Below are 22,985 nucleotides of genomic sequence, written 5' to 3'. Positions count from 1 at the left end.
TTAAAGTAAGTCCCATATTCAATTTGTATCTAGTGTATGAGATAATTATCTCATGTAAAATGAGATAATTATTTCCCTTAAATTATATATATATATATATGAAAAAAGTATTTCTACAGCCACTTTAGATAAGGTTATCTACAGCTATCTTTTTTAACTAAGTATGAGGTCATATTTAGTTATAACAATAAAGCTATTCTTTTTTTTCTCTTTCCTCAGACACTGTCGACTGACGTGGCGGAGAGAGATAATGCAATTTTAATGTATGACCGGTCATACTTAGTTAAAATAGGGTAGATGTAAACAACATTATCTAAAGTGGCTGCAGAAATATTTTCCCCTATATATATATGAAGTAGGATCCTTTGACATCAGTGTCAAATTTAAAGTTTCACACCTCATCTGAGAGCCATTAGATTAAAAAATTCAACCTGATTTGTAAGCATACGACACCATTGATCTTTTTTGATCTAACGGCTCTCAAATGAGGTGTCAAATTTTAAATTTGACATATATATATATAGAGGTAAGATCCTTTGACACTAGTGTCAAATTTGAAATTTGACACATCATCTATCGTCATTGATTTTTTTTATCTAACGGCTCTCAGATGAGGAGTCAAAAACTTCAAATTTGAGAGTGGTGTCAAAGAATCCTACCTCATATATATATATATATATATATATATATATATATATATATATATATATAGGGTGAGGATCATTTTACACCAGTGTAAGTTACACTCTCAATCTTGTCCGATGATCCCACTTATATCTAAGGGCTCAAATTTTTTAGTAATGTGAGCCATTAGATACAAGTGGATCAATGGTCAAGATTGAGTGTAAGACTTGTAACTCTTACACCGGTGTAAGAATATCCTGCCCCATATATATATATATATATATTTGTTAAGAATGGTACGGGGGAGCCCAAAATCCATTGTAAGGGATACATCCATGGGCCAAGCGATAAACCATTCTTAACAGTGGTATCAGAGTCAAAGGTTTGGTTGGGCTGGGTATTTAGAGATGGTGATGTTTCAAGGCTTCCGCAGAAGGCTAATGTGACTCCAATAGTAAAGAGAAAAAAGACTTCCGCAGAAGTTGCCCTTGGGGAGCATGATGTTGGGTCTCACACTTGAGGGGAAGATGTTGAAAGTATTCAAGTATGATTTATAAAGAAGTACCACATCGGCTAGACATAGACCAAGTGATGACCATATAAAGTGTAAAAGACCCATAAACCTACAGCCTTAAGGTTTTGGGTTGAGATGAGGTGTCAGCCCGCTTATTGTGGTTTCTCATTTGCCCCATTGGTGAATAAATCCTTTGCAAAGATTTTGGGCTCCCTCGTACCATTCCCAACAATTTTATACTAGTGTATCAGTATAAGTGTTATTGTCGGTCAGCCATACGGCGGTGAATTCGTTCCCGGGCCTTGCACACACCGCCCGTCACACTATAAGAGCTGGCAATGCCCGAAGTCGTTACCTTAACCGCAAGGAGGGGGATGCCGATACTTTTGCGAATATTTTTTATCATCCATTTTGTTATTGCTTTTGAGACATTTAGAAACAATTTAGTGTATATATATATATATATATATATATATATATATATATACATATATATATATATGAGGTAGGATCCTTTGACACCAGTGTCAAATTTGAAATTTGACACCTCATCTTATAGCCATTAGATAAAAAAAATCAATGGTGTCACATGCTTACAAATCAGAGCCATTGATCTTTTTTTATCTAAAGGCTCTCAGATAAGGTGTCAAATTTCAAATTTAACACCGGTGTCAAAGGATCATATCTATATAATATATATATATATATATATATATATATATATATATATATATATATATATATATATACGGGTCAGGAATAGTTTCTGGGATTAAGACTTTAAACCTCTTTCAAAAATGATATTAGAAACAATCGAACATATGCTTTCACTGCACATTTTCTTCTTCAACATGAAAGTACCTAATTCATACAAAGCAAAGCTAAATCATCAAATAAAAAAAGAATTGAGGGGGAAATTGAGACCAACACATTAATAATAACTCAAAGCTGAATGTGAGCTATTGACAGTAAATCATATATAGTATATTGAAATTATAGAAATTTAAATATACTCTGCATTATTCTAAGATAGAAATAAGATATTGTGAGATAATTTTTGTAGTAATATTGACAACAATATATGCCAACTCTCTAAGTATGTAATGCTTCTACGGATTTACTTAAATTAGAAAAGCCTAGCGTGACGACCTCTAGCCCTGCCACAAAGAAGAGCATTCTTTGGTATTGGATATTCATCTCTCCATGACTTTGAAGGTGTATATACCCTGAGATAGAATTGCTGCCCCAAGTATTGCCTTGCCCAATTCTCAGACCTTATGTTCCACATTCCTACATTGTCTAGCGCCATGTAGACTGCAGTCCATGACCTTGGGTACACCTGAGTTCAGTTGGAACAAAAACAAAGCTTTACAATAAGTTGTTTGAAACTACAGCTTTTCTATTCCTCAAAATTCACAAGTAGTTTAACTAACAATTCCATACACTCGTGTGTTTTTTTACCTGAGTGGTGCATCTAGAAACAGTGTCTCTCAGATTGTAGTATCCTCTACTTGCAGGTGTCCACTGCCCTGTACCGAACCTAATAATCTCACAAGATGAAACGTAAGATATTTAAGTGCATGCAAATAAATATGGAAACATGTGGTTAATAAGTTTCATTGGTATAATTAAGTTTACCCTACAACAAAGAAAGAATAGCCATCAACATGCCATGATTGTACAGAGTTCTCCCAATTTTGGAACACAATCTCCACATATTCATGGAAATTAGCCCCCATGACAGAAGTTTGGAGGTAGGCTTTGCTCCTGGTGGGCTTGGTAGGAATGCTTCCAACAGAGAAAACTCCAGGGATGTTGTAGTAGTCAGCTAGCTTCAATGGGGTATCTGGTGCAACATATGAGACACTGTTGACCGCATACCTTTGCTTGCCATTGATAAAAGGGGCAGAGTTTGCCAGCATGATGGTTCGAGTGGGTTTTATGAATCCGTAGTGGTAAGATCCTTGAGGGTTTGGTCTAGGTCCACTTGCTGTCAGGTTCCACCTGATTTAAGGAGCATTGAAACAAAAAACATGAGAATTACATATTAGTTACCTAAGAAGTACAAACTATACTCAAGTTTCTTCAAGATTTTTCTTCAAAACCTATGTCTTAGTGACTTATTAACATCTTGCATACCAAATTAAAATCTTAATTTTAAATGGATTTTTTTTTTTTGGTTGTGACATTGAACTTAAAAGATGACGAGCCCGGAGCAGAGGTACAATTGCTCCTTTGTGATTGAAAGATTATGGATTCGAATTCGAGAAAACTGCCTCATTGCAGATATGTAAGAATAAGGCTGTGTATCCCCACCCTTACATTAGCTAGTCGATGTTTAAGGGAAAGTATTTTTCTTACGTGACACTGAACTTCCAATAATGAAGCTTCATGTATATGAAAATTTCAATAGTTATAGGCTTCAAATGGAGAAAAAGTTAACAAGGAGTACCGGATAGTTCTGGCCTGATATAGAGACGAAGCAATATCAAGGGTAGGTCCTGGGGGAACGGGACCAGATACACTATTGCATGAATTGCTGTAGTGAAGAATGGAAGTTGTTGTTAGCATTCGTCTGGTAAATCTTGTAGACACAGCTATGTAGTAATCCTTGGCAGGCTGATTAGTTGTGACAAGCACAGAATAGGACTGCCCAAGATGGATGTCAAGGGAAGAAAATGTGTTCTGGAGGGTATGAGATCCTTCTACCTCCACAAGTTTCATCTTGTGACCCTGGATTCTGAAGTTGATGGATGTTTTGAGCCCCACATTTGATATCCTGAATCTGTAAGTCTTACCTGCAGATGGCATATTGAAAAAATAATGATGCAATAAAAGGCACGAGTCTTAAAATTTAGGGACGTCAATGTTAAAGGCTGTGGCAGAGTATGAGGAAGTTCCTCAATAGTTAAGAAACAAAAGTGACTAGATTTTAACCAACCTTGGTCAACGGTGAATGTGACTGCGTTCCAACCACGTCCATTGATAAGAAGTCCATGAGGAAAGGGAAGATCATGACCATTATCTAGGATTCGTTTCAGTTCCTATAACAACAGATAAAAAACAATGCGCAAGTATTATGGAGAACATGGGGAAATAATGTAAATAGAAGAGATTGAAACAAATGCAAATGGTTTTTACATGATGGTCTGTCTTGAACCAATCTCCAACAAGTATGGAGAAGTCCCCTGAAGGAGGAGGAAAAGGAACAGGAATTCTAGGACGGCTCCGAATTATGATGCTACCAAATCCACCAGCAGCTTTTTGCATTCCAAGAGATGGGAAATAGAAAAAGCTACCAATCTGGTCTTTCACTTGGAGAACATAAGTGAAGTTCTTCCCAGGTGGGATTGGACAGTTTGTGCCATAAACTCCATCTTGCCATGAGTTCCTCCTTTGCTGTAATCCGTTCCTGCAGGAGGTATGTTAATGAGTCAAGACCATCCAATTCCAATAAACTATATCATTTACTTGAATAAATACTCAAAATCATTGGTATGATTGCACAGAAAACGAGTCTATCAAAAAGAGAAAACCATTCATTCTTGGAGGTAGAAATAAGATACAAGAAATATACCATGATATTAGGAATGGTTCAGTAAGATAGTTATACACACTGATGATCAGGTTGTCATTTGTAACTGCTTCTATGAGAGGCCCTGGGAATTGCCCATTAATCAAGATCCCCTACAAAATTGAAACCAAGAGCTACATTGAACCCCAAACATCTTTAACAAAGACTTACTATCTGTTTATTCATATATAAATGAAAAAGAACATGCATTTGTTGCTCATGCTAGCAGAATCTGCATACCATGAGGTTTCAAGAAACAAGAATGGCTGTTTCTAGTAACTAAAAAGAAGAAAGTAAAAGATGTTATAAGGAAAAGAACCTGTTGCTTAACACCAAGAGGATGGACGTCACCGTAGGTGATCTTCCAAGTGAAGAACCTATATGGGTCTTCGCATTTGACCCCAGTACAAAGAAATGAAATTGCAACAAGAATAATGAGAGAAGAAAGAGCGTTGCGTAACCTCATTGTGAAAACACTTTCTTTCTCCCCACCACAAACAGAACTTGTAAAAAGACAGAAGAGTTTTGTTTCTTAGAAACTATATATCTGTGGTAAAACAAAGATTTAGCGCCAGCTAATAAAGAACTTGCAACTACAATGTCTTACTCTCTTCCTCTTGTTTACTAGTAACGAGTGCGCGAAGAAAGATTGAATCAGTTATCAGCAGTTTAGAGTCAGCGCACATATATATATATATATATATATATATATATATATATATATGGGTAAAGCGTGTGTCATCTTTAAGGACGTAAAGTTGTGTCATTTTATGAGAGAGGAAGAGATACATAAAGGAGGAGAGAGAGTTGACAAAAAAAATAAAGGTGTGGGTCCCACTTCTTTGTGAGAGTGAAATAATATAAGTTGTGTCATTTAAAAGGATAAACACTTTCCCCATATATATATATATATGGGTTTAGTGATTGTACAAAAATTTGGTCCAGTGTTCTTCCAGGAGAATACAGTTATAGTAAATATTATAACTATGTTTTCCCGAGAGAACATCATTATAATATTTAGTGCACTATGTTCTCCCGGGAGAACTTAGTGCACTGGATGATCCGATCACTGAATTTTTATTTTTTTCCTATATATATACCCTTGCTTTATGCTATGAAAGCATTTATATATGGGTTTTATAATTCTAATTTAACATGAGAATTATAATTTTTCTACACATCTTTCGATTTTCGTGCTATTATGAGTCTTACATATGATTTTTTCTAACACATAGGTCTCACATATTTTTTATCTCTACAACAAAAGATTGTAATTCTTATTCAACATGAGAATTATAAAACCCTTTATATATAGAAAAATTAAACTGGGGATGTATATCCTTCCTTTATGCTATAAAAGCATTTATATATAGGAATGATATCTTAATATTAGTATGGAGTATAATCTACCAAAAATATAATAGCATTATTAGTAGCTGTGGAATACAAAAGGTTTATTTTGAAGATATTTTAATTGGTTCATTCTTTCGCGATTGGTTCAGTTTGTAACAGATTTCGAGATTAAAACTTTAAATCCCTTCTAAGAGAATCGAACACATGTCATTATCCTTATTGCTCAGTTTTTTGGCGCCAACTAGTTACATCATTTGGTACAAAAGGTTTATTTCTAATGTATTATATTTTTTTTAAAAAAATTATCATATGAATAAGGGGTGGGATCCATTGGTTTATCTATTTAATTTTGTTATATTTTTAGTTATTTTAAATCGTTGATTTAAATTTAATTGAAAAAAATAAGAAGAAGAAGAAGATTAAATTAATATGCAATATAATCAATCCCTTATTTTATTAGTATTTTCGTTGATTAATTAATTTTACTTATTAGATTTCCCGTGCTAACGTGCGTAGCTTTCATCATTCAACGATCTATGCAAATTCTTTTAGGGCCGTTTCGATCAACTCTTTCTTCTTATAAAACTGCTTTTTTTCAAGAAAAAAAATACTTTTTTTTGTTTGTTTGGATGTCTGCTTTTTTTAAAAGCATAAGTCACAAAAAAAAAAGTCAAAAATCTACTTTTTTCAGAAGTTAAAAATTTTAACTTCTAAGAAAAGCAAAAGCCAAAAGTCAAATATTTTTATAAAAATATAAATAGCTTTAACTTTTATAAAAATCACTTCTAAAATAAGAAAGAGATAAAAGTTACTGTTTTGAGAAGCTCAAACAAACAGGCTCTTAATAGTATTTGTATTAGGATTTCTCTATTCAATATATAGATAAATTATCTCTGGTAAACTCAAAATGACATCGTTTTGGAACGGAAATCAATGTGTTTTTATAATTCTAATATATTGCAGGGTTATATTAGTCTTTATCATTATTATTTTTAATCTTATAACCTCAAAACGACGTCGTTTTAAACTCACTTATCTCCGGTGACTGAAGAAATATTTTTCCCTTTAGTATTATCTCTTATTAATTTTATTATCATTGTTCTTACTATTTTTTATTTATTCGATTTATCATTGTGATATACATCAATTTTTCATTCGACAACTCTTAAATCACAAACATCATTTAAATAATATTATTCTACTTTTTTATTATGAAATTAATTATCTTAATTTTATTAAAATTATTTTTGAAATTTATTTATTAAAATAGTATTGTTATTTTTTTTCATTTAACTGGTAAAGAATCAATTCAACCTAAAAGGTTCTGATACCATGTAAAGAATCAATTCAACCCAAAACTTTAAGATATTGGGTGATGGCCTTTTTAATTGTTTATATTATTCTATAACACAGCCCTTACATAAGAGCCCTTTGAGATTGAAGTGTGGATAATGTACAAGTCTATATTTATTTTTTTTGATTTTATCTTGTGCTTATTTAATTCCACTTGAAAGTGGGGAGCAGTGATGATCGCACTCGTAATTTCATGGTCACTTAAGCTTTGATACCATATAAAGCGTCAATTCAATCTAAGCTTTTGGGTTGAATTGGTTTGTTACATGGTATCAAAGCTTAAGTGACTACAAGATCACGAGTTCGATCCTCACCCCCAATTCAATCTAAGCTTTTGGGTTGAATTGATTTGTTACATGATATCAGAGCTCAGAGCTTAAGTGACCATGAGATTACGAGTTCAATCCTCACTGCTCTTACTTTCAAGTGAAATTAAATAAGCACAAGATAAAATCAAAAAAAAAATTGGACTTGTACAATATCCACGTTTCAAGCACAAAGAGCTCTTGCGCGGGGTTGTAATAAAGAATAATATAAATCATTAAGAAAATCTGTATTCACCACCTTAAGATTTTTGGTGAAATGATTCTTTATGCAACTACTTCTAAATTATAAGAAACCTTTCAATAATTTTATAATCTTACTTAACTTTTTTATTTCTTATTATTAACTTTTTTATTTCTTATTAAATTCAAGTTTTACATTATCTTATATTAATTATGTTTTATTACTAAATTTCCCATGTTTCACTTTCTTCTTAAATAATAACAAAGAATAATCAGAGAAGCTAAAAGTAAACTAATTTTAAGTAGTAGCAGACAGAGAGAAAAATGCTACCCAGAGCGTTCTTGAAGAAATAAGACATATTTGAGCCCATCTACTCATGGTACCTCTTGAGCGCGTGTTTTCATTGTTGGATTACATTTTGTAAATTATATTTGATATTATTGACTAAGGTAATGTTTTTCTCCTTTTATATGACACAAGCAATTTTTCTACACAAACATAAAAGTGAATTCATTAATTTTTTTACTTTTCTTTTAATTTAAAAATAATGGACCCCATAATTAATTGTCTCTATAATATGACCTAAGAATTTTCCTACAACATAATATTAATTTTTCCCTATTAACTATTAACTTTTTTTTCTTTTTGGTGTTTAGAAGTAACTCTTTTTATTCACGTTAGTATGTCCCATCAATAGGGTGAAGTACTGAAGTCCAATGGCCCACTCATCATATTTTATACCAAACTAATATGAACTTACTTAACAATAAAATATTATTTTTTGACATCCAATTTCCAAATTAAATGTAGTTAAACAAAGTTAAAATTATAATTATTTGTTGAGAAAAATATTTCTGCAATTAATGCAGATAAGTTATTTGTATTTATTCTCAAAACGATGTTGTTTTGATATTGAAATCTTAAAAAATTATAAATATAAAAATACCATAATTTCCGTCCAAAACGACATTGTATTAGACTTACTGAAAATAACTTATCTGCAGTAACGGCAGAAAAAACGAACTATTATTTATTTTATTAAAATAGTAAGAATATCAAAAGTAATTTATTACTTCATATTCATTCAGTATAAAGAGGTTGTAATTAATATAACTACGAATTTTGTGATTCACATGAGGTACATTTTAATAATTATATAAGACGGGTACAAACCATTTCAACGTGCGGGGATAGCTCAGTTGGGAGAGCGTCAGACTGAAGATCTGAAGGTCGCGTGTTCGATCCACGCTCACCGCAAATACCCTTTTTCATTTCCAGCACCCTGAATAGTAAGGAAACTAACCCCCGAACAGAAGTGGGAAGAAGCAAGCAGAGTACCAAAAGGATATTCATCACTAAACAACCAAGTTTTCTGACATTGTTTCTCCTTTTCACTTTTCTTCAATCCATACACAACCGCCTGCAAATCACACCTATACAGCAAAGAGTGAGAATAATCATTTTACATTCACCAGCGATCACTGTCACTGACATATAAAAGTGCTCACTCATAGACACATAACTTATGAACATGATCACCGCGATCATAAAAATTTGTCTAAGCTTGAACAAATTTAGTCCTACTTTCTAAAAGTCCCCTGAATAAACTGCATATTAGCATACAAAATAGTAGGGGTGATCATAAACCGATTCAAAACGCGGTGACCGAACCGAATAAACTGAAAACCGAAAAAAAACCGCAAATTTTAATTGGATTGGATCGGTTTTTGGATGGGTTGATGAAAATCGATCCAATCCAAACCGATCCAATATATTAATTTTCGTCTACCTACTTGAATTTTTCCCTAATCATAGCCTAAAAATTTCTAAACTCAAGACCCGTTAACCCATCAACTAAACCAAAAAAAAAATCTAGTCACATCTGATCAACAAAATTTTATGTTTGTAAAGCTTCATATCTCATTGTCCAAAAAAAACTATATTATAGTTTACTAATACTTTTGTATTTCAATTTTTTTTTTTACAAAACCAATATATACAAAAGATGTTATTTGCACAATAATCATGAAATAATATTTAGGATTTTCAAAAAATCGAAAACCGATCCAATTCAAACCGAAAAAAATTGGATTGGATTGGATCGGATTTAAAAGAAAATCCAAACCGAATGGATGATTATATGATCAAACCGAAGGGATTGGATCGGATGATTTTTGCTTCCAAAACTGATCTAATCCAGACCGCGAACACCCCTACAAAATAGTGATCCCACAAAAATTTTAACATGAAAACTAGTAGATAATCATCAGAATCAAACTGAATGCAACATATGTGCTTAGAAGTAAGACTGGATTATAAATAGAACATCAAGCAAATTATATTTTGTTAAAGTATATATATAGATGAAAGATATACTTACCACCATACTGAAGTTACGCTCTTGAATGGGCCTTCTCAGAAGAAATTGAACAATGACATGCAATCCACCAGCTGGATTGCTAGAAGTGTCATAAATGTCTGGAGTAACCTCCTTTGACACAAGTGCCCTAGGTTAGGAGTAGGAATTTAGTGCTCTCCCACCACTTTTGAATTGATGACGACCGAGGAGAGAGAAAAAGTTAGGGAGGAAGAAGAGAAAAATAAAAATTTAATCCAAGTGTCATATTCTTATTAGAGGGACCACCAAAGTCCGGGACCATATTAAATTTTTTCCTAAGTTAGGAATTTTTTTTATTGCATCAAATGCACTGCACCGTACATCTGTCAAAAAAAAGAAAAAATTTGGGATTTGATAGGAAATTCTTAAAAAGATATGAATTAAATGGGAAGAAAAAAATTTCTTTTCAGAAAAAAAAAATACGTACCAATTTGGGTATATCCCATATACCCACTTGGGTACATCCTAACCTTGGAAAGAAATACTCCTAACCTAGGGAAATTTTTTTCTGTATATCGAATATATCCAAATGGATATATCTTTTTTTCAAAAAAAGATAATTTTCTTCTCATTTAATTAATCTCTTTTTAAGTATTTTTCATCAAATCTCAAATTTTTATTTTTTTTGAACAGATATATAGGTTAGATGAAGCCACATTAATTTCTATGGTAACAAATTAATACGAGAAAAAAAAAATCTGCAGAATGCAACTGCATAAGGTCACTAATTGCTCTCATCCTCCAAGGCAACTCCAAGTATTCCACGAACTAAAGTTGTAACTTAATATCTTAGTAGAATGGACTCATCAAAGACCTGATTTCTTTTGGACTTGACTGAATGACAAATAATATAATATAAAAATCCCTAATTGATATTTATCTAATAAAAGTTTTTGGGGTTGAAATAATATTTTTATATTATATCATAGCTCAATGATCAAATGGTCACAAATTCAACATCCCCACCTCCTATTCTATTAAAAAATAATAATAAATATTATAAATTTTCTTTACCAAGACCACGTGAACCCTTGTGTAAGGAAATGTTAAAGAGAAATATAATATAAAAAGCTAACTTCACCGAGCTGAATTTATTGTAATGTGTTTTCTTTTCTTTTCTTTTTTTAGAAACAAAAACAAAAACAAAAATTCCATGACTACAACATTAATCTCAATAGGCTCAACCTCCCCACCGAAGGTGGTGGTCATGGTTCCATTCCCATTCTCCCCATCCCCAACTGGAACTGAATCCCAAGCTTGCTTCCAACACCTACTAACACAAACACACACAAAGGAGCTTCAAGTTTGAAATTACTACGAGACTGAATTGTTTAAATCGTTCTTCCCAGAAAATGTAAGGAGAAAATGACGAGGTAAAGAAAAACAAAGTTAATAAAAACAAAAAGTGTCATAGTACTCCAACTCAATGTTGATATCTATGTTATGTTCGGGAATATATCTTCTTAGGTAAATTTTTCAAATGAAAAAGTCAGGTGAATGAAGAAATAGACACAGAGACCTAAAGTGGTGAGGTCCTCATAAAATTTGTAGGACCGTATTTTATGATCTTTATATTTGTATCCCTCTGTTCACGTGTTCACATGACAAAATTTATATGAGAAGATCTATTCCTATTATGTTCATTTTTTACATAAATTAGTTAACAAAAGGAAGCATATTTAATTACAACAACCCCCCACGTGAAAATTATACACCCTACTTTCTTAAAAGGAAGCATCTATCTTTAAGCACTAAGTTTAGAACAACAGGTCATCCAGAATTCTTTTTCTCTTATCCTTTGTCACTAAGAAATTCAAAACAATCCTACATATTCCCCCACCTCCAAAAAAAAATCTATTATTTGCAACTCACAAAACGAATAACAACATAGTGGGGAAAGCAGCAACTAAGTAAATGTGCAAAATGTTGTTCATTGCACTTATTTTGATGCTGCTAAAGGTTCTGAACCTCAACTTCTCCCCTGCATTGCTTGAATGAGTAGAGTTCACTACTTGCTTTGTCTTGTTGCTTAATTCCTTACTGCATCACATTGATCAAGAAAACACATTTAGGTAAAGAAGCAAGTTCTTAAAATTTAAAAATGCCCAAAAGTTCAGATTTGGAGAGCAGTTTAGGTCTTTTTTATAGGAGCACAGTAAAAAATGACTGGGCAGATAAGAAGACAATAGTTGTTACCTTCCAGGAAATAGACAGTTGCCGTGACCTGCAAAGGTATTATTCCCCACAAGAGAGAAAAAAAAATATATTAATTATTGTTAACACCAGCAATAGACAACGAAGAGAAAAATATACTAAATTGTGGAGCCCATTTGAACAAATGCAATATCTAAATAGATATACCGAAAGTATGCTTGTATACCAGATATACTTGGGATTGCAAGAAAGGATACCATAAGAAACTCTTTAAAAAATTGAACATATGTAGGTAATCCAGAAACAAGAAACAGAATCTTTGCAATTTTGAGGGTAAACAGCCAAACAGGGGCCCTCACACAAACTGGTATCCAACTGAGTCATAGTGAGGTTCATGGTTCCCCTCTTCAACAAGGCACTGTGATCTCTAGTCCCTCTTTTCATTTCAATTTTCAGTTTAGAAAAAAAAAAAAAAAAGTAGAGACAAGCCAAAGTGCCTTTGTAATATGTGGGTGCCACACACAAATGCATTTCATTTCAGAAATCATTGCCTCCCCACAGTTTCAATTTTCCCTTTTTCCAATCTTAAGTAAGAGATGCTTACAGTGCAATAGTGCACAAGCCTTTTCTCATCTTAGACCGTCAATTCTCCCTTAGTATCATAAAGTAAGCTAACGATGCAAAACAAGAAGGATTTTAAACGCATAATAGCCACATGAAAATTGGAACCCCTTCCCACTAAAGAACCTAGCCAAATCTGATGTCATATTAAAATCCCAGATTCCCCAGGATGCAGTTAGCAACACATTATAATGGACGACTAAATGAATTCAAATGCAATATCAAAACTCAAAATTGAGCAAAAAAGACTAAAGAGTTATAGTATTCACTAACTGGGGTCACTGGTTGTGATCATAGCTGCTCCTTTGAAGTCACAAGACTCAGGAGACTTCCCTTCATTCTGGTAATAGCTATCAAACGCATAAGAAGCATGATTCTTCACATTATTAGGCTGATAACAATTCTCCCCAGGTTGAATCTCCGAACAATTAGATCGCCCCGGTCCACAAGCCCAATCTAAAGCTGCCTGCAAAGTCTTGGAATCAACACCATCCATGGCAATGCAGTATGTCTGATTGGCAGCATCATTGGCCAGAAAAGTTCCAATTCCAGACACACGAAGCAAATAAGAAGGCGTAGCATTCCCATAAAACAAACCCCAGTTAGCCTCAGACACTGGCGGGGACCTCAAATCCTCGTTGAAAAGTTCGTATATAAACACATTCGAAGTAGTTTCGGGATGCAAAGGGGTTCCACTACGATCAAAAACATGCTTGATCAAGTTGGAATTGTAAGTGTCCGCATTGTCTCTGGTTGCATAAGGCTCCTTGGAATCACCCTTGGAAGGCCAACCCGTTTCGGTGACAAGAACCACAACATCGGTAACGTTAAGGTTCTTCATGGAAAAATAAGCAGCATCGATCATGGCATCAAAAACGCTGGTGTAGTGAAGAAGAGTGTTGGGGTCCACCATTTCCTTAGAAGGCGCGAGAGGCTTCAACAAGGAGTTGTCGAGAGGAACAACACCCTTGTTCCGCATGAAGACGTAGTAAGGGTAAAGGTTGAGCATGAAAGGGGACCCAGTTTGGGAAAGGAACTGAAGAAGAGGGAAGACGAAAGAGGAAAGGGTTTGGTTGAAGAAAGCCTGAGAAGGAGGAAAAGGGTCGACGATTATGGAAGCAGAATGAGGGGTTGAAACTTTGATCTGATTGTGAAGATTTGAAGCTACGAGTGCAGAGTGAAGGGACTGAATGGCGGGGAGGAGAAGAGGGGCGGAGGAAGGGACGGTGGTTAAAACCTCGTCGCCGACGGAGATGGCGGCGATGAGGGTGCGAGGGTAGTGAGCGACGACGTTTCGACGGATCCATGAAGAAGCGGTGGTGTTGGAGGAAGCAATAGCGATGAGCTGGTTGTTGGGTACGCTGATGGTGACACGAATGTTGGTGTCGGACAAGGCTCCGAGGATGTCGGTGTTTGCATCGTAGAGACGGATGTGTGTGATCTTCTGCTTCTGAAGGAACGCCACAAGCTCTGATGGTGACATCAGGTTCGAGACATCTGTGCCAATGTTCACACCCACGAATGGTTCATTGTCTTCGTTCTTGTTTTGCTGATCAGAATTCGCAACTTGAATGAAAGCTAAGAAGGCTAAGAGCAACAAGGACAGCGCGTGGATAATAGAGTTTGTCATTGAAAAGGGGCTTGCTCCCATTACAAATCCTCATCCTCTGAGAAGGTTCTTTGTTTTTGGGTTTGAAATTGGAAAGAGATTGGGGTTATACATGGATGATGGATTCTTACTCTTACTTGGAGGAAGCAAGAAAAGAAACTGTGGGAGTAACTTTCTACTTTCTAGCAGCTGCATTATTCAACAGATTTTCCTGCATTGAATTGTCTAAATTATCCTTCCCTGCTTCTACTTGTGGAGAATATGATTTTGCTGAATAAAAAGAAAAATAGTGGATTGGCCTATTCAAATTGTTTTTAACTGACATATGGTCCTACTTATTTAAACATGAAACTAATTTTTTTTATCATAATCAATTATAAAAGATTTACACCCGAAGACAAAGTGCAGAACGGAGAAAACAAAAACATCTCACGGGGCTTCAATTTGGTAAAGGAAATTGACTTTCTTCGTCGTAGTCTAGGGATTTGAGCTAAAAGAGAAAAAAAAAAAATTGAAGAAAATGGTGGCATTTTATGTATGAACTGTTAACAGTTCTGTGGTGGAAGACAATGGCTTTACTTTTTTATTTTAACCAATGATGTTGTTGACTCATTTAAATCGAACTTTAAAGATGGTTCTTAAATTTCAACAGGACAGCCTGGCTTGTGCATAGAGACGTTACTTGTTCACTGCTGCATTCAAATGCTTCTCTTGCTTTGAACGTGATCGTTTCTATCTAATTAGCTTTTATTATTATAAAAAAGCGTACTGTTATTTGGAAACACATGCTCGGTGGTGTGTGCTTTAAAAAAAGTTCTCTGAAGATATGTATTTTTATTTACTTTGAGCTTTTAGGATATGCATTCAAATGACAAAAGAAATTAATGTAGCTACTGTAAAATGTGTTTTTATAAAGATAAAAATCAATTTACAACACATACATAGATACACTGAATTTAAATATATCCAACTAAAAAACCACCAAAATGTATATACATATATATCCAACTAAAAGTTTTGCATTGAGAAGACTATATAGCTTATATAAGCGAATTTTTGTTTTGATCAGTACATGTGAGGAATCTGTCACTTTGGTATGCAATATGAGCAAACATATGGTATGCACTATGGCTCCGAATGCCAACAGAAAAAACACAAAGCGTCTTGGTTCCCATATCAGCTAGAATGGTCATGAATCTGATGAGCTTATAATCGAAGACATACTGAAACTGTATGACAGGACCACACATGACATGTGTACCCATTATTACCACCACTATTAAATATCGTAACATAACAAAGTGTCAAATATTTGAATTTGAATATACTTTACACCCCGTAATGTAAGCCATTAGCATTAGAATATACTTCAACAAATAAAAGGGTTGAATATTTCAGCAATCTGAAATGGGAGTCCTAAGAAATATATTAAAAAAAAAAAAAGCCTGCGTTATGTAAACCACAAGCACGTATAACAGAGGAGCAGAACCATTGTTAAAATGTAAGTGTCTTCACTGCTGTTTTTGACGGAAGTAGCACTTTGTTAGGTCAATTCTCTATTACTATTTCACTACTACAATATTTGAAAACATTAGCTTTCTTAACTGGAATTCGGGCTCCATATCTAATATAAAATGCCATTAGTCTTGGACAACTTAAAAATGGGCCAGCATTTCCTTGATAGCTTCGTTTATACCCATCATATAGATGCTTAATGGGTTTTTTACTTGGTTAACACCCAATTAATCCTAACTAGGATTAGTGGCATCACATTATATATTTTAAAATTTTGGGAACTATAACTGGTTACAACCTGCAAGATATATCTTTTGGCACGGTAGCAGACGTGTTTAATTGGATTTATTAAATCCATCACAAATATAAGAGTGGATTGATGGTGAGACAAGTGTTATTTGAGAAGCTGACCATAACCATGCAATTTGATAAAGCCATTGTGTACGATAGTTCTGAAACCCCACTTCATTTTACAGAAATACATGTCTCATTCTAATTATCATCTACCATTATCATTAATAATTATTTATAAATATTATTAGCTAATTATCATATAAACAAATCAATTTTATCATTTTAGCGTGTTTTGCTAATGTTACTTGCACTCTGCATTAATATTATATACAATAACATGCTCGATGCTAGGACTAACTAGAACTTTTTTACAAACCCAATCCAACACACACCAGTCATAATCGGTTGGAATTTTATTTTATTCAGAAAGTAAGCTGAACCGCGGGCAGCCCAAAAAAAGACTTATTATTTGGCATTTCTGAATGGAAATTTGGTAAATCTTCAAAAAAGAATAAAAAAAAAAAACTAGAATCTGATATATTTGAAGACACAACAACGCAATCCGACAATAACCTACTCATCTAGAAAAAAGAGGAAATCAAATCCTCTTCACAGAACGACTACCACAATTGTACTTTTGAGGAAGGTTATCTAAAACTATACAGAGATACTAAGCTGAGAATCTTCGTTTTGCTGTCAAAACTGCCATTCCCACATTCAGTGAATTGCCAAAATCTGAATAAATTTATTACCAGTATTGTACGCGGGAACCTCGGGCAACATACTTAGTTGACCATCACCTTAAGACATTCACGAATGCCATCAACGAATCGACATCCCTCTTTTCCGAAGGATACTTAATTGGCCGAGAAGAGTGTTTGGGGAAGAGAAGTATTGTGGGGAAGCTTCCCAGCTCCAGTTCACTCTTTGCAAATTCTTTATGCTCCCCATCCGCTCTAAATTTTCCAACCTTCACACCTGACCCTGATAACTTCTCTGCCAAATCAAGATACGATTCCTCCATAGCCTGTTCGAATTAGAATAAACATCTTATTAGAGAATGAAAATTTCAGGCCAAATGAACCTTAGTGAGATTACCTTAACAGAATATAGAAGTTCAAGGAATATTATTTTACCTGACAGAAGCGGCACCATGGTGCATAGAGCACGACAAGCCAGGGTTCTTTTCGGTTCTCCAATTTTGCCAAATTCTCCATTCCAGTCCTGCTCAAGCTGACCACATTTTCGGTGTTGAAAATGTCAGTGACTGTGGCAGAGCCATTTGCATGGGCGGCCCCATTTCCATTAGGCTGGGCAGCATCTTCTTGTTTTATATTACCTTTGTGCAGACCACACTCCTTAGCTTTGGCATCCTCCCACCACCACCTTCCCTCCCTTTCATGCTGTCCAGGTAAAACTGGCCTTGTGCATGGCTCACAACCAATTGAAACGTATCCTTGGGAATGCAAAGAATTAACAGGCACATTCATGGTCCTAAGGAAGTTCCATATGTCATGACCATTCACATTTGCAACCGGGTTCCACTTTACCAGGCTACCAATTCCACCATCCAATCCCTCAAAAACTGGATCCACCTGAACAACAGGTATTTCAGACCTAGTACCAGGTGACTGATCTTTTCTCTGTCCAGTTATCCATGCTCTGAGACCCTTAAGGGCCCTCCTTAAGGGCCTCACCTTCCTTACCCGGCAGCACTCTTGATGCCCATCCTCATAAAATGAGAAGAGCCCTTTAGTTCTTACTAATGCCTGAACCTCAACCGTATCAGGGAACATGTACTCAATGTGAATTCCATAATGCTTCTCAACTGCGTCAAAAAATTTGTAAGTTTCTGGATTCAGTCTCCCAGTGTCCAGACTGAACACCCTGTAGGGTCGACCCGTCAAATGTGCATACTCAATTAAAGCAACATCTTCAGCACCACTGCAAAGGCAAAGACGCTCATTAAAATCCAAATCCAGAAAGATAACACATAGTTACAAATCCCCACTAAAGATCTACACGCACTTAGCACAGAAATGTAGCACAAAGCAACCAGAAGAAGTGAGTCACACTACATAACAAAAAAGGAACAGCTTTTAATTCTCAACTACATTTCATTGGTCTTATAGATAGGAATGAATATGCTCTATCCTCACATCAATTTTCTTATTTGATTTTGTAATTTCAGTGAAGCACAAAAATATTTGACAAAAGTACAGTCCATAATTTTTTTTAAAAAAAAGTAACATTTTCCAAGAGAAAGTAAGAAATGACTTTTCTCATTTTTAGCCTACGCCACCATGTATTAGAAGCTAACATTGCAAGGAAGATCATTCATGAACATGACAGACGAAAGTGGAAACTGCTGATTTGACCCACACCGATAATTTTGGCCAAAACAAAAAGAAAAAAAAAAAAAACTACGCTTGAAGGCGTTAATCAACAGGAATATTCACGTGCTCATGCAAATCCGACATAAATAAAATATCACGCAACAAAATCATTTAAATGTAATTTAAGAAATCTACCTGAAGGCAATAGCGATGTCGTTGCCAAATTTCTCCAGGGCCTTATCCATTATTTCAAGAGGAGAAGCATTTTCAAGGTCTCTGGCTAATTGTTCATAATCTTCCTCTTCCTTCTCAGTAACCTCTGCAAATCCAGCAGCATCACACACCATAAAAACAAATTTATAACACGCTTGAATTGCCTCCAATTTAAGGGTAACGAAAAAATTCCCTTACAATAACATAACACAGCAGGAAACGTACCAGGAGCAACGATAGTTGCTGCAAGAGGAACAAGAGAGTCCTTCCGTTGGGGTTCAGCGTTCAGAGGCCTCACAATGTTCCGTGTTTGAGTCAAATTAACAACGCCAGAGGAAACATGAGGTCTCTCCGAAATCCGAAATGAACCAATTTGGGGAGCTGAAAACAGAAAGAAGAAAACTCACACATTAAACAAACCCTCCAATATCAAAAGTCACACCTGAAAAAGCGATAAATTCTTTTTTTTCCCTCCGAATGAGGAAAAGGGATAATCAAACCTTTGGGTTCCGACGAAGATCGGAGACGTGAGAAGAATGAACTTGATGTTACTGTTGAAGAGGAAGAAGAAGAAGTAACAGAGAGGGCCATTGAAGAATGAATCTAAGCTCTGTAAATGCTGGTGTAAAATCTTTAGGTTCTTCTCTTGAATAAGAGAGAGAAATGAGGTTTGTAATATAAAGAACTGCAATGTGAGACGAGCTTTCTGGTTCATTGAACCTGGACACAATTCCAGCAACCCCCGTTTTGCTTACGTGGCACGCGGCCGTTGGATGAAAGGAAACCTGTGGCGCGTGGCCTCCGGAATCTTGGCCAACTTGGGAAATGTCATCTTCCTCGATAGTTCTCTTTCTTTTCTTTTCTTTCTTTTTATAAATTATTTCCTTTTTCTTTTTTTTTTATTAAAAAAATATACCATATGTAATAGCTTAGGTAAGCATTGATATTCAATTCGCATTAAAGTTTCTCTATTAACTTCTTTTGTTTCATCTATCTATAGAATTCTCAGTTTAAAAGATTATCTACAGAGTTTAGTTAAAATTTTCAAAATGTTTATGATTTTTAAATGGTTCAAGATTAGGTGGTAGTTACAGTTTGTTTGAATACAATTTAAAGAAAAGATAATTCTCCTCTAAGTGAAAAGTAGTTGAATATCCAAGTAATCATAATTGCAAGTAAAATACTAGTTTTGTTATTTTATTCTTTCTTTATGTTATATTTTTAATTGAATTATATTAATACCTTAAGAATTACCAAAATATGAAAGTATAGATTGGAGTGCCGTATTGTTATTAATCACCTGCTTTTGAATTTCTATTTTGACTTGAATCTAGGAAAGTTTCATCAGCATGAATAAGTATTGTTAAACTATTATTAAACTTTAGTTTTGGTTGTGATGATGACCGTACGTTACAATCAAATTAACCTCTTAAAATTAATGGTGATGATAACATTTCTAGATTATCAAAAATACATATTTGTGATAAATAAATTAAATTCCAGACTAAATTGTGTTCATGGCTGCTGCCAAATTCTGGGCTCTTTCACTCATTAGGAGTTTTTATTTCTTTAATTTATCAATCTGGTATTTGGTTTAAGGTATTTACGAATGGAGGTCATTTAGTGACGCGAGGAGGACACAGCGACACTGAGTGCCGGTACCATCCCCTCGTGTCACTCTCACTTTTTTTTTTTTTTTTACTTTTTTCTATTGAGTGCCGCCCCCCTCTCCTGGGGCACTCACAGAATTGTGCCAAGTGGGTTACTCCTATTATCGTAAAACTTTGAAAAGCCATAACTTTTGTCTCGGGTATTCAAATAAGATGATTTTTTTTTATTTCACATAACTTTTCGAGATCTACGCAATGACATCTCATTTGATATATTTTATCTTTCATTAATATAGTTCAAATTTGCAACACTAATTACACTTTTTTACATATTTGAATTATGTTTGTGAGATATAAAATATGTTAAATGAGATGTCATTACGTAGATCTCGAAAAGTTATGTAAAAAAAAAAATCATCTGATTTGGATACCCGAATCAAAAGTTATGATTTTCCGAAGTTTTACGGTAATAAGAGTAATCTATGAGTGCCCCAGGAGAAGGGTGCGGCACTCAATAGAAAAAAAGTAAAAAAAAAAAAGAAAAAAAAGTGAGAGTGACGCGAGGGGACGGTAGCGGCACTCAGTGACGCTGGGTCCCCCTCGCGTCACTAAATGACCCCATTCGTACCTTGAACCAAATACCAAATTGATAATTAAAATCACAAAAAAAAACCCCAATTGGTCAAAGAGCCCAAATGCTGGTCTTTTCTTTTTTTAAAAAAAAAAATTAATTAAAAATATATTTTAAATTTTTTATGATAATTAAATAAGCTTTTTAATAAATAAATAAAAACAAAAAACAAAAAATATATTTTCATGTTCTTTAATTAAAAAAATGTAATTTGTAAAAAATTCTAAAAAAAAAGTATATCACAAAATAATTTTTTTTCAATGTGTATACAGTATACACCATACATATTATGTGCCCTTCTGTTTCGGTATTATTCTCCTTTCTTTGTAATTTTCCTGGTGTTCCCATCCGTTTTTATTCCAACTTGGTCCCTATTAACTTTTCTTCAAAACTTGTGAGCACATGGTCCTTGAGCCACAATTTTTATTTTTTTATCCCTGAGATTTTATGTTGCTCTAGTTCATTGATCCCCCACCATCCTCGTTTTTTCCCTTCATTTTCTAATGACAGAATCAATTTTGTGCGTTAGCTTTTTCTTTTTTTTTTAATTTATTTGTGCGATCACTACTTGAATTGAACGCATAGTGAATTCAAGCCACCAGGTAGCTATAAAAAAGATACGATAATCAATATGAGGCTGCAAAGCAAAGGGAGCAATACCCTTGGAAAATGACGGGAAGATGGTCATTTCAGACAAATCTACAGCGAATTCATAATCTGAAGATGTCATTGGTCCTCTTTAGTACGTGAAAATTTAATGCATCATTTGTTATGGTATGATTGAGGTTGGAAGGACTCATCAAAATCATTGATGAATCTCTTGTTAATCGTGGAATATACTCTACGGCAATAAAAGGTGCTAAGATGCTCTAATAAAGCAAATTTCAAATTGAATGAGTAACTCGCCTATCCCTAAAACGGATAATGTAAATCATCATAACTGGTCCAACCAAATAAGTTCTCAACTCGCAATGGTACCCTCGTAGAATGGGTGAATAAACTGGTGATTGAAGAAGCCAATAGTTTAGAATTGGTCTAAAAAAAGTAGATCTTTTGACACCAGTGTCAAATTTGAAATTTAACACTTCATCTGAGAGCTATTAGATAAAAAAAGATCAATGGTGTTAGATGCCTACAAATCAGAGTCGTTGATATTTTTTGATTTAATGGCTCTCAGATTTTGACACCGTATCAAAGGATCCTACCTCCTAAAAAAAATTAAAATTAGTCACAACTTTTTTTTTTCTGTTTGTGCACATTATTCTTCAGATTAAGGAGCTGCACGAGATTGGAGGGAGCATTCATTTAAGTTTTTTTTGTCAAATTATTAGGTAATGTGAAAAGACTTTTACCCTGCAGTGTGTGTTAAGACGCGCATGGGTGAGAGTCACATCTTATGTGACCACACACTAGCATTAAGAGGCTGTTTAGATGAGCTTTTTTTCCTTCAAAAGTTGCTTTTTTAAAAGAAAAAAAAGCACTTCTCGTTTTTAGTTCGTTTGGATGTCTGTTTTTAAAAAAATGAGAATTCACAAAAAAAGCTAAAAACCTACTTTTTCAGAAGCTAAAATTTTTAACTTCTAAGAAAAGCAAAAGTCAAAAGGCAAATATTTTTTTCAAAAACTAAATATTTTTATAAAAATATAAATAACTTTAACTTTTGTAAAAAGTATTTTTAA

At 34.3% G+C, this 22,985-nt stretch overlaps 3 protein-coding genes and 1 non-coding gene across 5 annotated transcripts; 1 reads left to right on the top strand and 3 right to left on the bottom strand.

Annotated features, from left to right (window-relative positions):
• Nucleotides 1-2,264: 2,264 nt before the first annotated feature.
• Nucleotides 2,265-5,178, bottom strand: LOC133284001 (L-ascorbate oxidase homolog). The gene is made up of 8 exons (XM_061480939.1): nt 5,032-5,178; nt 4,716-4,825; nt 4,280-4,550; nt 4,080-4,182; nt 3,591-3,936; nt 2,777-3,142; nt 2,600-2,678; nt 2,265-2,477 (listed from the first exon to the last, which is right to left on the bottom strand). Exons 1-8 carry the CDS (start codon nt 5,176-5,178, stop codon nt 2,265-2,267), a joined length of 1,635 nt encoding a protein of 544 aa, XP_061336923.1.
• Nucleotides 5,179-9,109: 3,931 nt separating this feature from the next.
• On the top strand, nt 9,110-9,182 carry TRNAF-GAA (transfer RNA phenylalanine (anticodon GAA)). Its single transcript has one exon. It is a non-coding gene; the product is annotated as a tRNA-Phe (tRNA).
• Nucleotides 9,183-11,934: 2,752 nt separating this feature from the next.
• LOC133284018 (glucan endo-1,3-beta-glucosidase 1-like) lies at nt 11,935-14,832 on the bottom strand. The gene is made up of 3 exons (XM_061480969.1): nt 13,372-14,832; nt 12,520-12,547; nt 11,935-12,363 (listed from the first exon to the last, which is right to left on the bottom strand). Exons 1-3 carry the CDS (start codon nt 14,747-14,749, stop codon nt 12,192-12,194), a joined length of 1,578 nt encoding a protein of 525 aa, XP_061336953.1. The 5' UTR covers nt 14,750-14,832; the 3' UTR covers nt 11,935-12,191.
• A 2,197-nt stretch (nt 14,833-17,029) lies between these two features.
• Nucleotides 17,030-19,706, bottom strand: LOC133284002 (5'-adenylylsulfate reductase 3, chloroplastic-like). 2 transcript variants are annotated; one of them, XM_061480940.1, is made up of 5 exons: nt 19,566-19,706; nt 19,291-19,446; nt 19,048-19,171; nt 17,653-18,460; nt 17,030-17,543 (listed from the first exon to the last, which is right to left on the bottom strand). In XM_061480940.1, the coding sequence occupies exons 1-5, from the start codon at nt 19,654-19,656 to the stop codon at nt 17,313-17,315; spliced, it is 1,410 nt and encodes a 469-aa protein (XP_061336924.1). In that variant the 5' UTR covers nt 19,657-19,706; the 3' UTR covers nt 17,030-17,312. The 2 variants fall into 2 exon arrangements, with proteins under 2 accessions (XP_061336924.1, XP_061336925.1); XM_061480941.1 differs by having other exon boundaries at nt 19,048-19,160; nt 19,277-19,446; nt 19,566-19,700.
• Between the last annotated feature and the right edge of the window lie 3,279 nt (nt 19,707-22,985).

The sequence above is a fragment of the Gastrolobium bilobum genome, unplaced genomic scaffold (assembly GCF_033153095.1).
Source record: "Gastrolobium bilobum isolate Gb01-03AN ecotype WA unplaced genomic scaffold, APGP_CSIRO_Gbil_v1 utg7102, whole genome shotgun sequence".
Classification (NCBI taxonomy): Eukaryota; Viridiplantae; Streptophyta; class Magnoliopsida; order Fabales; family Fabaceae; genus Gastrolobium; species Gastrolobium bilobum.
Note: the sequence above shows the minus strand (reverse complement) of the source record. Positions and strands in the feature narration are given on the sequence as shown.

Coding starts and splice junctions, on each gene's coding strand:
- LOC133284001 (XM_061480939.1), bottom strand. CDS start 5,178: ATGAGGTTACGCAACGCTCTTTCTTCTCTCATTATTCTTGTTGCAATT. Junction 4,183..4,279: donor GGTTCAAGACAGACCATCAT/GTAAAAACCATT, acceptor CTGTTGTTATAG/GAACTGAAACGAATCCTAGA. Junction 2,679..2,776: donor TATTCTTTCTTTGTTGTAGG/GTAAACTTAATT, acceptor TGAGATTATTAG/GTTCGGTACAGGGCAGTGGA.
- LOC133284018 (XM_061480969.1), bottom strand. CDS start 14,749: ATGGGAGCAAGCCCCTTTTCAATGACAAACTCTATTATCCACGCGCTG. Junction 12,548..13,371: donor GATCACAACCAGTGACCCCA/GTTAGTGAATAC, acceptor ATACCTTTGCAG/GTCACGGCAACTGTCTATTT. Junction 12,364..12,519: donor AACTGTCTATTTCCTGGAAG/GTAACAACTATT, acceptor AATGTGATGCAG/TAAGGAATTAAGCAACAAGA.
- LOC133284002 (XM_061480941.1), bottom strand. CDS start 19,656: ATGGCCCTCTCTGTTACTTCTTCTTCTTCCTCTTCAACAGTAACATCA. Junction 19,161..19,276: donor CTCCTGGTACGTTTCCTGCT/GTGTTATGTTAT, acceptor GAGGTTACTGAG/AAGGAAGAGGAAGATTATGA. Junction 17,544..17,652: donor CATGGTGCCGCTTCTGTCAG/GTAAAATAATAT, acceptor TAATTCGAACAG/GCTATGGAGGAATCGTATCT.